General features: G+C 37.3%; 2 protein-coding genes across 6 annotated transcripts in view; both read right to left on the minus strand.

Annotated features, from left to right (window-relative positions):
• Window positions 1-1695: 1695 nt before the first annotated feature.
• On the minus strand, window positions 1696-4423 carry LOC138855275 (uncharacterized). The gene is made up of 3 exons (XM_070103783.1): window positions 4344-4423; window positions 3544-3727; window positions 1696-1854 (listed from the first exon to the last, which is right to left on the minus strand). The coding sequence occupies exons 2-3, from the start codon at window positions 3710-3712 to the stop codon at window positions 1715-1717; spliced, it is 309 nt and encodes a 102-aa protein (XP_069959884.1). The 5' UTR covers window positions 3713-3727; window positions 4344-4423; the 3' UTR covers window positions 1696-1714.
• Window positions 4424-11195: 6772 nt separating this feature from the next.
• Window positions 11196-14555, minus strand: part of fry (Protein furry) — a 342675-nt gene continuing 339315 nt past the window's right edge. For all 5 annotated transcript variants that reach the window (XM_070103982.1, XM_070103981.1, XM_070103978.1 and 2 more), the window contains one exon: window positions 11196-12950. In XM_070103982.1, coding sequence (XP_069960083.1) covers window positions 12790-12950 — 161 coding nt within the window. In that variant the 3' untranslated portion in view covers window positions 11196-12789. The remainder of the gene's footprint in view (window positions 12951-14555) is intronic.

Here is a 14555-nt window from a genome sequence, read left to right on the forward strand (position 1 = left end):
CAATAAAAGTTTACAAAATGTTACAAATAATCACCAGACACTTTTTAATAAAACTTAAAAAATTAACACAAACTATGAAACTGTAACTCCAGATTATACGACACAGTAAAACCTTGGACCACAATGTTGCTTCAAGTAACAAAAATACATAAAAGCCATTAACAAAGAATGATTTCCAAAAAATAACAGCTTTGTTGTACCCATATTGTCTGTTGTACAATCATGAGCTAGGTGATCAGTATTAGGCAGTGTGTGATTGTTAGGCAGTGTGTGATTGTTAGGCAGTGTGTGATTGTTAGGCAGTGTGTGATTGTTAGGCAGTGTGTGATTGTTAGGCAGTGTGTGATTGTTAGGCAGTGTGTGATTGTTAGGCAGTGTGTGATTGTTAGGCAGTGTGTGATTGTTAGGCAGTGTGTGATTGTTAGGCAGTGTGTGATCAAGTGTTGGGTAGTGTGTGATTGTTAGGCAGTGTGTGATCAAGTGTTAGGTAGTGTGTGATTGAGTGTTAGGTAGTGTGTGACTGAATGTTAGCCATCGAAATAGCAAAGAATTTGGTCAAATGGCAAAATCGCTGTGTAAATTGCAGCCAGACTAACTTTGCACCTGCATAATTCTGTAAGTTTTCCATCAAATTTGGTACTTTTGGTGTCATTACCTTCAGAAAAGATTCTCTTCCATTTCAGAAAATCAGTTTTTTCTTTTTTAAAAGTGGACACTGAGAGCAATATTAATTCTGGGGGTGTGGACAGTGAAAAAATTAACTGATCCTCTGGTATCTACTGTATATTCTGCTACAGTGGCAACAGGTATAAAAATTGAAGAGCTTACAGTCATTTTTTTTAAAATCAATGCTTGTGCTCATTTTGTGCATACACAAGCCAACTAACCCACACAATCACTCTTATAGACTTATTTACCTCTTGCATCAATGAAAGCATCCATAAATCACCTACCATTCAATTTACTCACTCACACACTCTCATCAACTTACTTATTTACCTCTTCCATCATTGACAGCAGCCATCAACCAACCACCATTCAATTTCATCTGACATAGAACTATCATGTGATAAGACATTCCTCTAAATAGTCCTAATTCTTATGCCAAAAAAATATAAAGCAGTCATTAAAAATTTGAATGCTGCATAAAATACAAGTGAAAATCTTGAAACAGGATGAGTGCCAGTAAAATCATATTTGAAACCGATATTAGGAGTACAGTGCTGGCACTCCGAAGGAGGGGTGTTAATGTTGCAGTTTTATAACTGTAGTGTAAGCACGCCTCTGGCAAGACAGTGATGGAGTGAATGATGATGAAAGTTTTTCTCTTCTGAGCCATCCTGCCTTGGTGGGAAACGGCCGATGTGTTAATAAAAAAAAAAAAAAGTTAACCCTCTACAATAAAAAGAAGTTGTACAATACAGTGGACCCCCAACTTACGATATTAATTCGTTCCAGAAGGCTGTTCGGGTGCCGTTACCAAACGAATTTGCTCCAATAAGAAATATTGTATATTAGATTAGTCTGTTTCAGACCCCCAAAAATACACTTACAAAAGCACTTACAAAAATACACTTACATAATTGTTTGAATTGGGAGCTGATCGTAAGTCGGGGGTCCACTGTAGTACTCTGATAGCTTTAGAATATCCAGCACATTCACTTGGTGAAACTTATTCATGGTAATGCCAAACAATTTAATCATCAATTTAATCCTACCTGAAGAGTGTTGTTTGGAGAGCAGTGACTGTAGAAGTAGTGTGCGTTGAACCGTACTGAGACAGGACTTCACAACTGATGTAATCTTCAATAAATTTAACTGATCTCCCAGAGGCTATATAGTCACAATATACAACTGAAAAAAAACTTATAATGTACTTTGCATACTTTCTATGACATTTTTAATGCAATATATATATACAGTAATTAGGTGTGTAACTTTTGTTTTCTAATCATCTGAAGTTAATGAATTAAAGAAAAGAATTGCTAGCTGAAGACATGAGTAATTTTAATGAATAAAAGAAAAAAATTGCTAGCTAGAGGTATGAGTGGCTTCAAGAATTAAAGAAAAAAAATCACTAGTTAGAAGTATGAGTAACAGCCAGATGAAAGTTTGGCAACTGTAAAAATAAAAGGCTGTTGAAAAGATTTAAGAATGCAATATTAGTGTGCAAAAGAAGCATGTGGATTTAGAAAGGCAGGTGCAGGAGGATAAATAAATGACTGGAAGAATAAAGTAACAATATTTGTGAAGAAAAAAAAAGCTGGCATATTAATGTAGAATGTAAAAATGTAATGATTATAATAAATATAAGAAAATATAATGAATGTAAAAATATAATGGATGTAAAAATGATACAAGAAAAGTGAATCAGACTGAAAGGGAGTTTAAAAAGAACATAATATACGTAGTGCAAAAGAACTGCAAATGAAAGGAAGCAAATGCATATCTAAATTAATCTCTCAAGATTTATCAGTGCATGAGACATGGTGGGTGGTGAGAATGTCATCTCCATCTTATGAATGTTACATGTAATGAGGACTGACTTCATGAATAATATGGACCAAAAACTTAAGCTAGTTTTCAGTTTGCTTTGGTGTTAAGAATCACAGTGTTCAGTTACACCCAAAACAATGAAAAGGAGGCCTAACTCACCCACAGAATTAAGTCACTTGGATTCCAGGATTGGCTGTAGGTAACAAGACTTAACATATGGCACGACAGATGCTGTACAGAACAGGGGACATAAACCCTAATAATCATTGCCACTGGAGTCTTAAGTTAGGTTTAAGTCTGCCTGAAATGCTCTGCATAACTATGGACTTTTTGTATGCACAACTAAATGTTACCATCTCTGTACAAATATTGTATCATGTGGAATAAATCTTTGACTTTGACTTTGACAATTTAAGATGTATATTGTTACACAACCCAAAATGTCAGGTCATCTTCCTGAGCTAATATTAAGTACAGAATGCATTCTTTGAGAAGAATTAAAAATATAACTGCCTGCATGATGAAACTCTTGAAGAAAAACTGCTCCTTAACAATAAATTATAACAGAAAAGCTTATAAAATGAAATGGAGGAAGTTTACCTATGCTTCCTCTCCACAACAAGCTTTTTCCATCCATAACTTTATATTCATTGTAATTTTATCAAAGAATCTTGTGATTAATTATTAACATTTTTGCTAATATATTAATAAGGCATAATATTTTTTTAACATACTGGTCGTCTCCCACTGAGGCAGGGTGACCTGAAAAAGAAGAAACACAAGTTTTTCTTCTTTTGACATTTAGTAATTTATACAGGAGAATGAGTTACTATCCCCTTGCTGCCCACCTTTTAGTCACCTCTTACAACACGCCTGGCTTACAGATGAAGGATTCTTCTCCACTTTTCCAAATTGAAAAAATAATATACGAGATATAAAATGAGTACCATAACAGTCCCCAAATCATCTTCCTACAATCAAAATAAAGTAATATTTAACTAGCATATTTAGAACACAACAGATCCATAAATTTCAATTTTCGTTTACCTTTACGGGGTCCAAAAGGGGTCGAGAAAACAGTATCTGCTCCGATGATATTTTGTGCCACATACTTCACAAGATCCTCTGGTGTGCTGCTGACTTCATCCCTCTCCTCCTTTGGTCCTTCTGACTTAGTGAAGTCATAAAATTTCCTATGAGCTCCAGGTCGAGCCATACTAACTTTAGTCACCTTGGATAAAACGAAACATTAAAGTGTTAAACCCATATAGGTAATACAGCACTGCAAAAAAAATAAGTAACAAGCAATGATAAATAACAATTACGGTGGTACCACGGGATACGAACAGCTCAAAACGAGAACAGTTATGCAAGTGTATTTATGTAAGTGCTTTTATAAGTGTATTTTTTCTTGAACGAAATAAGTTTGTATCCCAAGGTACCACTGTATTTAACAAATAGCAAAAAATGGCTGAAGACTGAAGTTCCTCTATAGACAAGCAGAGTGTCTACGTACTGAGGCTCACAGGACTCTATATCTAGCTCTTATATAATGTTATATACACTACACTTGCTCTTCATGGTACTCTGACTTGACAAAAAAAACATGAAAGATAAACCAGGATGAATTACAACAACTGGATCTGCTGAATATTGAAGACAGAGTAAATAAATGAAGTTAAATAATAATAAAGTATTAAAAGAAAACCAATGGAAATAAGTCACTTTGTCTGACTTTTATGGGTTATCCCAGGTTCTCTACATATATACTACTATGTATTGTAATCTATGTAACTGTGTATGTGTATACCTGAATAAACTTACTTAGCAAGAAGACTGACCAGTACCTGAGGAAAGTGTTGTTGAGGGTTGTTAAGGGTCACCACAGTTAATGTCTTGTTGTTGGGGTTCTTAAGGGGCACCAATACTGATTTCTGGTTCTTTACAAACTAACAAACTTTATTTCTGTCTGTAATATACAAAATGTAGTTTATATGTAATAAAATATTATTAAACACAGAAGAAAACCAATAGCATGCTGTGCATTTTGAGTAGATTAATCCTAATACTTACAGAGTACTTAAGAGCTAGTCATAAGTTACTGATTTTTTTTTAAGTGTACAAAGTAGATAAGTGAACAATAGAACAATTTTAAGTATGCATTAAAACAAAAAAAAGAGAGGTAATTAAATGATTCAAGTGTTCTTAAGTTAGTTGGGATTTCTTAAGTAGTTTCACACTGACTCTGAGTCTTCAGGATGTGGAACGATTATAAGAGATGGTGAAGAACAGGAAGTTCATGAGGTGTCTGTATTATTATTATTATGGGGGAGTGCTAAACCCGGAGGGATTATACAGCGCATGTGGGGGGATGGAAGGCATTCAGGCTTAGTTCAGGGAACTGGAGCACAGATCCAATTCCCTAGATCAAGAGCCTCTCACTAGCGTCAAGGAACCTTTCTTAAAGGGTTAGGTGTCTGTAGAATTATATTATTATTATTATAATAAAAAAGAAGCGCTAAACCACAAGGGCTATACAGCTCTGCTGTAGAATTATAATGGAAGAGGATGAGCAATTGTTTTCTTTGGGACTCTGAGGCAGACTGGAAGAACAAATATAGAGTTGGATAAACTGGTTTTGTTTTATTTACATTAGGAACATGAGGTGATTTTTTAACAATAGCTCTAAATTGAGTGGGAGACAGGGGGATCTTTCGTTGGTTTGTTCAATGAATTCCAGATCTTAGGGCCTTTATATGCATTGAGTTTTTGCATAGACTGAGACGGACACCAGGAATGTCTAAGAGAGTTTTATGTCTTGAGTTGTGTCCGTGTGTTCTGTTTTAGCTATCAAGGATGTAACTGAGAAAGAGTAAAAGGCAAGGGCACTGCCCTGTGGCACTCCAGCAGCTACAGGCTTATATCTGTTAGGTATGACACATATGCAACAGTTAGGTATCTTTATTTCGAAACGTTTCGCCTACACAGTAGGCTTCTTCAGTCGAGTACAGAAAAGTTGATAGAAGCAGAAGATACTTTTCTGTACTCGACTGAAGAAGCCTACTGTGTAGGCGAAACGTTTCGAAATAAAGATACCTAACTGTTGCATATGTGTCATACCTAACAATCTGTCGGTATTTTATACCATTTTAATGTTCAGGCTTATATCTGTTTACAATAATGTCTTATCACTGATTTCATCATTGCTTAGTTAATCTTAAGTTTATTTTAAGCCAGCCCGTAATGCTATGCATATAAGTGGCTTTGGCATGCTGCTCTTACCTGTATTTTTTTGTACCTCTGTATGTATGCTCAGATTACTAAATAAATAAATAAATAAATAAATAAATATATAGTTGACGAGGTTGCACCGTTTGTGGAGACATACTGGTGTCTATCGCTAAGATTTTAGGTATTCAAGGGTATGTCCTCTGACTCCATAATGTTCTAGTTTAAGGTGCAGATATTGTGGTCCACTGCAGTGAATGCTTTCAGCAAGTCTGTGAAGAGTCCCAGAGGATATTCATTTTTTTTCAAGCGCTGCAATTTACCTAAGTTAGGTACAAGAAAGGTGGGGGTTGTGGTCAGTGGTGTATCTGTGATTATCCAGATATGGTCAAGTAATGAGGCACTTGTCTCTGAGATTCTTGTTGGTTTAGTTAAAAATGGTAGTACTAAGCAGTTTGTTGCCCGTGGCCTGGTTGCAAAGGCTCTTGCTTCACATGATGATGTCTGGGTTCGATCCCTGGCAAGGGTAGAAACATTGGGCGTTTCCTCACACCGGTCGTCCATGTTCACCCATCAGTAAAAAGTGGGTACCTGGGTGTTAGCCAACTGGTGAGAGGTGCATCCTGGGGAAAAACTGACCTAATTTGCCTGAAATACTCTGCAAAACAAGGGGTTATCTATTTAGTAATGTCATTGGTGTCTGCTAGGCCTGTATACCATGTACATATACTTGTAGAAATAAATTTATTATTATTATAATCAAGGGGGAAACACTAAACCCGGAGGATTATACAGCGCCTGGAGGGGGGATGTGGGAGGCATTCAGGCTTAATTCGGGGAACTGGAGCAGATTCAATTTCCTAAATCAAGAGCCCCTCACCAACATCAAGGAACCTTCCTTGAGGGGTGCAGAAATAAAGATATTATTGTTATTCATAGTCTTTGAGGGTCCGCTTCTTGGATGAGGCTTATGTTGAAGTCACCATCATGTATAAGGTGTTGTTTATTCATCTCTCTCAATTATTTTGCTGTTTAGGTTGTCATTTAATGTATAAGAATTTGTGTGGGGTTGTTAAGGACCGTCAATATTGATTTGTTATTCTTGGAGTTGTTAAGGGTCACCAATACTGATTTCTTGTTCTTGAGATTATTAAGGGCCACAAGCCCGGCACTATAGAGCAGTGCCAGGCTTGTCTCCACATGGTATCTGTGAGTTTGTCACGTACAAAATATGCAGGAATAACAATAAATGTACTCCAGTGGATTAAAAGACCAATTGTCTGGGAAGACATGTCAAAATGGGGATAGAGTAACAAACAGGGTCCTGCAAGGACAAGTACTGTTTCTGGTTTACGTGGATGACATGTCAAATGGAGTCAGATGTATCCCTGTTTGCCGATGTAAAACTGATGAAATAAAAACAGATGAAGACTGGAAAGTTACAAATGGTTCTGGATAAACTGCCAGATTGGGCAGATAAGTGGTTGTTTAAGAATAGCCTTCAGGAATCTCTGGGTCCTTTATACAACATATATTAGGCCCATTTTGGAGTATGCAGCACCAATGTGCAACCCCCATGTTAAGAATCTTATGAAAGTACAGAAGCATGTAATGAGACTAATTCCTGGTACCATATACTTACTGGTAGGTAAACAGGGTCAACAGGAGCAAGGAAACTGGCACCCATATACTGTACATACATACTGCTAGAGGAAAAGGGGCTACAGGTATGTGGAAACATACTCAACTTTTCACTTGTGCTGGGATCTAATTCTGATGTGGACCATAGATGCAATTACTTGAGCCACGAAACTGAACCCATAGGGGTCACAAAGCAATGGGGGAAATGAGAGGCAATCATATTCAATGTAAGGGGTGGCAGCTCCACTTCCTTGGATCAAGAGCTTTTCACTAGCACCAAGTCACCTCCCTTGAACAAGGTTTCACATTTAAATGCCTCATATTACAAATAATGTTAGTGGGGTCATTTTTCAAGGTTTCCTGGACATGCTCTTGGAATGGGCATCAACACCTTCCTCAATGAACTTACACAACCAAGTCCTTACTGGATGCTCATGCTTATCAATGGCTTCTATTATATTCTTCATTTGATGGCTTGCCTTTTGTAACTCGATGATCTGTGCAATTGTCTTGTGTTAGCAACTTACTCCCACCCATACTAATTCATCAGTAGCCAAAAATGTCTGACAAATTCAGTACTAAAGGACACACAGTGCAGCGAGACCAAAGACAAATCCATCCACCACACAAGTCTAGAAGACATTCGAGATGCAGCCAGTATTATTATTATGAGGGAGCTCTAATCCCCTATGGATTTTACAGAGCCTGTGGGGAAAGGGGGATGAAAGGCATTCAGGCTTAACTGAGGAAATTGGAGCACAGATCCAATTCCCTAGAGCAAGATCCCCTCACCAGCATCAAGGAACCTCCATTGATGGGATGCAACCAGTAGCCTTCATGAACCCTGAAACATCCTGCTTTGAGTTGCTAGGCCTGAATAACTTTTTTGTCTCATCAATAAACCTACCAGGGTAGGTTATCTCTACCACCATCACTACCACCCTCCACAACCACTACCACCCTCTACCACCATCACAACTACTACCACCCTCTACTGATGAGAGACAAAGCCAGACTGACTCCGAACGCTGGGATGCTTTGTGTAGGTGCGGGCGGACACGTTCGGTATGGCAGACCACTGTCAACTTGACGAAAACCGAGTTGATGAACGAAAACTAGGACAAAATTTTGATGAAAAAAGTCATCAAAAACTGAATTTGACGAAAACCAGGGCAAACAAAAACCGAGGTTCCACTGTACAAGCAAATAAACCTCACTGCATTTACATTCTTCTTTCTTTCAACACGCCGGCCGTATCCCACCGAGGCGGGGTGGCCCAAAAGGAAAAACATAAGTTTCTCCTTTTACATTTAGTAATACAGTGGTCCCTCGCTTTTCATAGTTCTCGGCAATCGTAAATTTTGCCAATCATAGGGGTATTTTCGTATAAACATGGACTCGCTTTTCATAGGTTGACTCGCGAATAGTAGTTCGTCCGGGATGTGTACGCACGGTGTGAGTCGGGGCGGCCTCCCTACCCAGCCAGTCTGGCATTGTTTACCAGTGAGTGAAGGTCCCCTCAAGTGCTCCTATGAAATATTTCATAATATTCCACTCATTTTAGTGCTTGCAATTGCTAAATAAGCTACCATGGCTCCAAAGAAATCTCCTAGTGCCAAGCCTGTGGTAAAGAAGGTGAGAAACATGTACAGTGACAAAGTCTTGGGCCATTTTCGGGAAGTGTTAAAGAGACGCCAGAAACAGAGTTCTCTCCACAGTTACTTTGCGAGACAGGACTAGAGTGACTCTCAAGGTGGTCCTAGTGGCATTAAGAAACAGAGAAGAGAAGCAACCCCAGAGAAGCAATTGGTACCTGAGGTGTTGCTGGAAGGGGATTCCCCTTCCAAACTGTAAACAATCCAATCTCTCTCCTCCTCCAGTCTCCCATACACTAAGAAGAATCTCCAATAAAGGTAAGTATTATGCTGTTAATGTTTCATTCATCATTTCCCATTGTATTGTTTATGTACTATATGTATATTTCATGTAAAAAATTTTTTTGTTTTAATACTTCTGGGTGTCAGGAACGGATTAATTGTATTTACATTATTTCTTATGGGGAAAATTGATTCGCAAATCGTAAATTTCGTTTATAGTAACGGCTCCAGGAACGGATTAATTACGAAAAACGAGGGACCACTGTATATACAGGAGAAGAGGTTACTAGCCCCTTGCTCCCGGCATTTCAGTCCCCTCTTACAACACACATGGCTTACAGAGGAAAAATTCTGTTCCACTTCCCCATGGAGATAAGAGGAAATAAACAAGAATAAGAACTAGAAAGAAAATAGAAGAAAACCCAGAGGGGTGTGTATATATATGCTTGTACATGTATGTGTAGTGTGACCTAAGTGTAAGTAGAAGTAGCAAGACGTACCTGAAATCTTGCACGTTTGTGAGACAGAAAAAAGGACACCAGCAATCCTACCATCATGTAAAACAATTACAGGTTTCCGTTTTACACTCACTTGGCAGGACGGTAGTACCTCCCTGGGCGGTTGCTGTCTACCAACCTACTACCTAGGACTGCATTTACATATTACTAAGATATAAAATATTTCTAATGAGCATTTTTTTTTTTCAACATAACAGTCATCTCCCATAAAGGCAGTGTAGAAGAGGAAAAGTAAAGTTTTTCTTCTTTTTACATTCAGTAATTTATATAGAAGGGGTTATTAGTCCCTTGCTCCCGGCATTTTAGTTGCCTCTTATGACATGCGTAGCTTATGAAGAAAGGATTTAAATAAGATGGAAGAAAGGAAATTAATAAAATGAACTACTGAGATAACAGAAAAAACTCAGATGGGTGTGTGTACACATATGTACACATGCCTGTGTAATGTATACCTGTTATCTTGCGTGTTTATGAGACAGAAAAGACACCAGAAATATACCATTGTGTAAAACAATTACAGGTTTAATTTCACACTCATTTGTCAGGATGGTAAGTACCTCCCTGAGTGTTTGCTGTCTACCAACCTACTACCTAAATTCTAAAAAATATTATCTTCTTCTTCTTTCAACACACCGGCCACATCCCACCAAGGCAGGGTGGCCCAAAAAGAAAAACGAAAGTTTCTCTTTTTAAATTTAGTAACTTATAAAGGAGAAGGGGTTACTAGCCCCTTGCTCCCGGCATTTTAGTCGCCTCTTACGACACACATGGCTTACGGAGGAAGAATTCTGTTCCATTTCCCCATGGAGATAAGAGGAAATAAACAAGAACAAGAACTAGAAAGAAAATAGAAGAAAACCCAGAGAGGTGTGTATATATATGCTTGTACATGTATGTGTAGTGTGACCTAAGTGTAAGTAGAAGTAGCAAGACGTACCTGAAATCTTGCATGTTTATGAGACAGAAAAAAAGACACCAGCAATCCTACCATCATGTAAAACAATTATAGGTTTCCATTTTACACTCACTTGGCAGGATGGTAGTACCTCCCTGGGCGGTTGCTGTCTACCAACCTACTACCTATAAAAAATATATTATATGTTACAGAAAATTATCATTGAAACTCATTATATCTTCCTTTAGCATAAGTACAGGAAACCAGAATCTTAATCCCACTAGCACATGATTATATTTATGGGAAGTGCTAAATTCATAAGATTTTGGGGAATGGGAGGGAAACAAGACTGCTTTTACGAGTGGGAAGAAAGGACTGATTTTAGGAGTGGGAAGATTTCTTTGATCAAGAGCCCTTCATAGCATCAAGGCATTCCCTGCAAAGAAATTTATATGAAGAAACATTTCATAGAGAAAATTCATTTTTTACAAATACCTCACTAGAAATTTTGTGAAAGTCAAGGAAAAATTAAACAGCAACAAGTGGTACAGACTTTACTTAAAAGAAGCGACAGTTTAACTGTCTATAAAAATTATATAAAAAAAAAGTCTGAAAATAAAATATATCATCAACATGTTTTATTTATAGAAAAGCTTTACTGTTATGTATTTTAAAACATATACAAGATACAGATCACAAGTATCTTATTTATTTTTATTTTAAGTAGGAAAAACATAATGAAAAAGGAACTCAATATATTTCCACCACAAAATTATTATGGCCACTGATACAAAATAAATGCAGTAAAAAATACATTAGGACCACAAATGACACAATAAGCACATGAAAGCTTTGATAAATTATAGTGAGATTCTACGGTATATCATTCAATCAATTATATACTATACCATAAATAGCACATCTAAACAACTGTGATGCAACTGTTAATGTTACGTTTGCTGAGTTTCGTTTTGGGTTTAATTTAACACACAATACAGACATTTATACTTATTTCCGGCTTACTGGTTAAGTCGAGAGATTTTAATGTTTCTAAAGAATACACATTACGCCACGGGAGAGAACACTTTGAACATGCAGGTTTTACAATAATCACAATGATTAATATTTACTTTATGGTAAACACACACACATTTTTTCCCTCATTTTATGCAGTGACTCAATTTTTGGAGGTAATTAGCTATATATGGTATAAAGTCGCTCAAGTGCAATCAGTCACCCAAGCCCAGCACCAATTATTTTTTACCACTCTCTCTTCACATATCACCCTAAACTGGTTTATATTGACATTCATAAGAAAGGATGACTAGAAAAAAGATTTCGGCATGGGAAATTCAATGAACATATCTTGAACAAAATCCTGTGGTTGGTTTTCAATTTAATGTCTTGCGCCAAGTTGAAAATAAAATAGACACCCGGCCGAACCAAGTTGGGTTGCACCAACACAAAGTTGGGTTACACTTGACACAAAGTTAGGTTACACTTGTCACAAAGTTGGGACCAGGGGTAGAGGGAAGGAGGGAGGGAGAAAAGAATATTAGGGAGATTTGTATTCACTGGTTGATAACATGCACTTCAGTCTGGACAGAGAGAGGCTGGTTGAATGGTGGTGGAGGGATGAGGGAGGGTAAAAGGAAAATTATGAATGCACCTTGGATTAAAATTTTCGTTTCTTTTTTACCAAAGGCATTAATTTTTGGAATATAACTATTAATTGACTATCTGATATGTTCATAATATTTTGGGAAAAATAAGGAAAAAAATAAAAATGTGTAAATTCTTTTCTTGATTCTGTATTATAAAGAGAGATTTATTTCTTCTTATTTGCTTTTTCACCAAACTGATTTCTTTTCTGTCTATGACCATTTGGTGCCTGTGTGGTATACCTCAAAGGGGTTTTGGGGGTCAATGCCCCTGTGGCCCAGTCTGTTACCAGGGTAAGGTCATATTGTTTTGGTAAACTTTAGTGAGAAATGTGAAGCTTGCAAAGTCTTAGGATAAATCGCATGTTATACCGAGTTTACTTTATGCACCATGGGCCAGGAACACATCTGTTATGTATGGCAAGAGAGACCTTTACTTGGAATTAGATATTTAAGTATGGGTAGCATGACGTCTAGCATTCTGTTTTACGAATAACCGAGTCCAGGGAATCCCTGGTTGGCTTAGGTGTCTGCTCTATTGATCTCAGAGCTGAGAGTGCAGCCATGTTAGCTTCAGTCAGACGGAAACTTGTTTCTCCTAACTCAGCTTCTGTCCCACACACGGCAATCATACCTGCAAAACATTTTGTACAAAATGTAAATATTACATAAAATGTAGAGAATGACACATAGATGCAGTGGATACCTCTAGTAATGACAACACTTCATCCACACAGTGAACTATATTAAGTCAGTTACTTAATAGAGCTTCTCTGTGGGTGAAATGCTGTGGTTAATTACTGTACCTCAGTACCAGTTATGCTATCTTGTCCATATTTACACACCATTCTAATTCCCTTATGTAAAATGAATGACATAGAATTAACTCTAAAATATCTGGGTCTGTGTTCAACAGCCACATTCTTTAGCTTGATAAATTATTTTATTTTGAATCATATAAATGGCTTTTAGAAGATGTGCTCAACTGGTGGTGATCTTTCCAAGGCCTCTTCTCTCTGACTACCTTCCTGATGATTAAGTAAATGTTTGAAAGACAGATTAATAAGTTAAAAAAAAAGAAAAAATGATATTTTTTTTTTTTACACAAATCAATTTTGCAGGCTAAGAGCTGTTATCATACCTCAGCTCATTTCAAATCCCAGCCCTAAGGTATACCCCTTCCCCCAAGGATGTTACCCACAATAATTGCCAGTTAAAAATGAAAGAGGAAAGATGTTAGATGGGATAGGAAAGATACCAGAAAGAGAGAGAGAATATTTTGAGTTGTTAAATACTGATAATGAAAGGGAGGCAGTGATATGATGCAATGGGCAGGGAGGAATAATACATAACAGGAGTAAGGATGAGCCAGAGGTAAATGTGGGGAAACTGCACGATACAACAGGTATAATAAAGTGGGGAACAGCAGCTGCGACAGATGGGATTAAAATTGCAATGTTAAAAGCAGGAAAGACAGAAAGGTACTTAAGGATTCTCAGAGGGAATGCATAGTTCATTTGTTTTGTTCAAGGAAAGCAGGGACAAAAGAGTGTGAAAAATTATACAGGAAAAACCTGTCGAGTTAAATGGGTAAAGTGACCAGTAGAATTATTACTGAAATGGTTAGGGTAAGAAAGAAAGTAGGATTGGAAAGGAGCAATGAAGATTTAGGAAGGATTAACCCTTTGACTGTTTCAGGCCCCTCTCTGAAACTGTCATTCTATGTCGCCAAATATTCAAAAAAAAAAAAAATTATTTTTTCTTATGAAAATGTTAAGATTATTTTTCTGAGTGTTTTAGTCCAAAAAAAAATTTTTTGCCATCGGTACTTACTGAGATATAGAGCCGTGAAGTTTGCAGAAAATGAGCCGCGTATGGCAACAGCGGCGACTGCCGCTCACCCGGTAAACTTTAGTTTACTTGTAATTGAAGGTTTTTTGTTTTTTTCACTATTTTATTTTTTCACATAACTTATGTGGCCTATGAGACCAAAGTAAGGTGCAATGTACATATATACACTCGTTGTATACAATACAATAAGCACACAAACATAATTATCAATATATTGTTTACAAAACTTGTTTACAAAAACAAACAATCCTCCTCCTCCTCCTCCTTCTTCTCCTCCTCCTCCTTCTCCTTCTCCTCCTCCTCCTCCTCCTCCTCCTCCTCCTCCTCCTTCTCCTCCTTCTCCTTCTCCTCCTCCTTCTCCTCCTCCTTCTCCTCCTCCTTCTTCTCC

Source organism: Cherax quadricarinatus, chromosome 88, assembly GCF_038502225.1.
Source record: "Cherax quadricarinatus isolate ZL_2023a chromosome 88, ASM3850222v1, whole genome shotgun sequence".
NCBI lineage: Eukaryota > Metazoa > Arthropoda > Malacostraca > Decapoda > Parastacidae > Cherax > Cherax quadricarinatus.

Bases quoted from the DNA above. Each gene is read 5' to 3' on its own strand.
- LOC138855275 (XM_070103783.1), bottom strand. From the start codon at position 3,712: ATGGCTCGACCTGGAGCTCATAGGAAATTTTATGACTTCACTAAGTCA. The intron at 1,855-3,543 runs GTAAACGAAAAT...GTTTTTTTTCAG, and splicing joins CCCTTTTGGACCCCGTAAAG to TTGTATATTGTGACTATATA.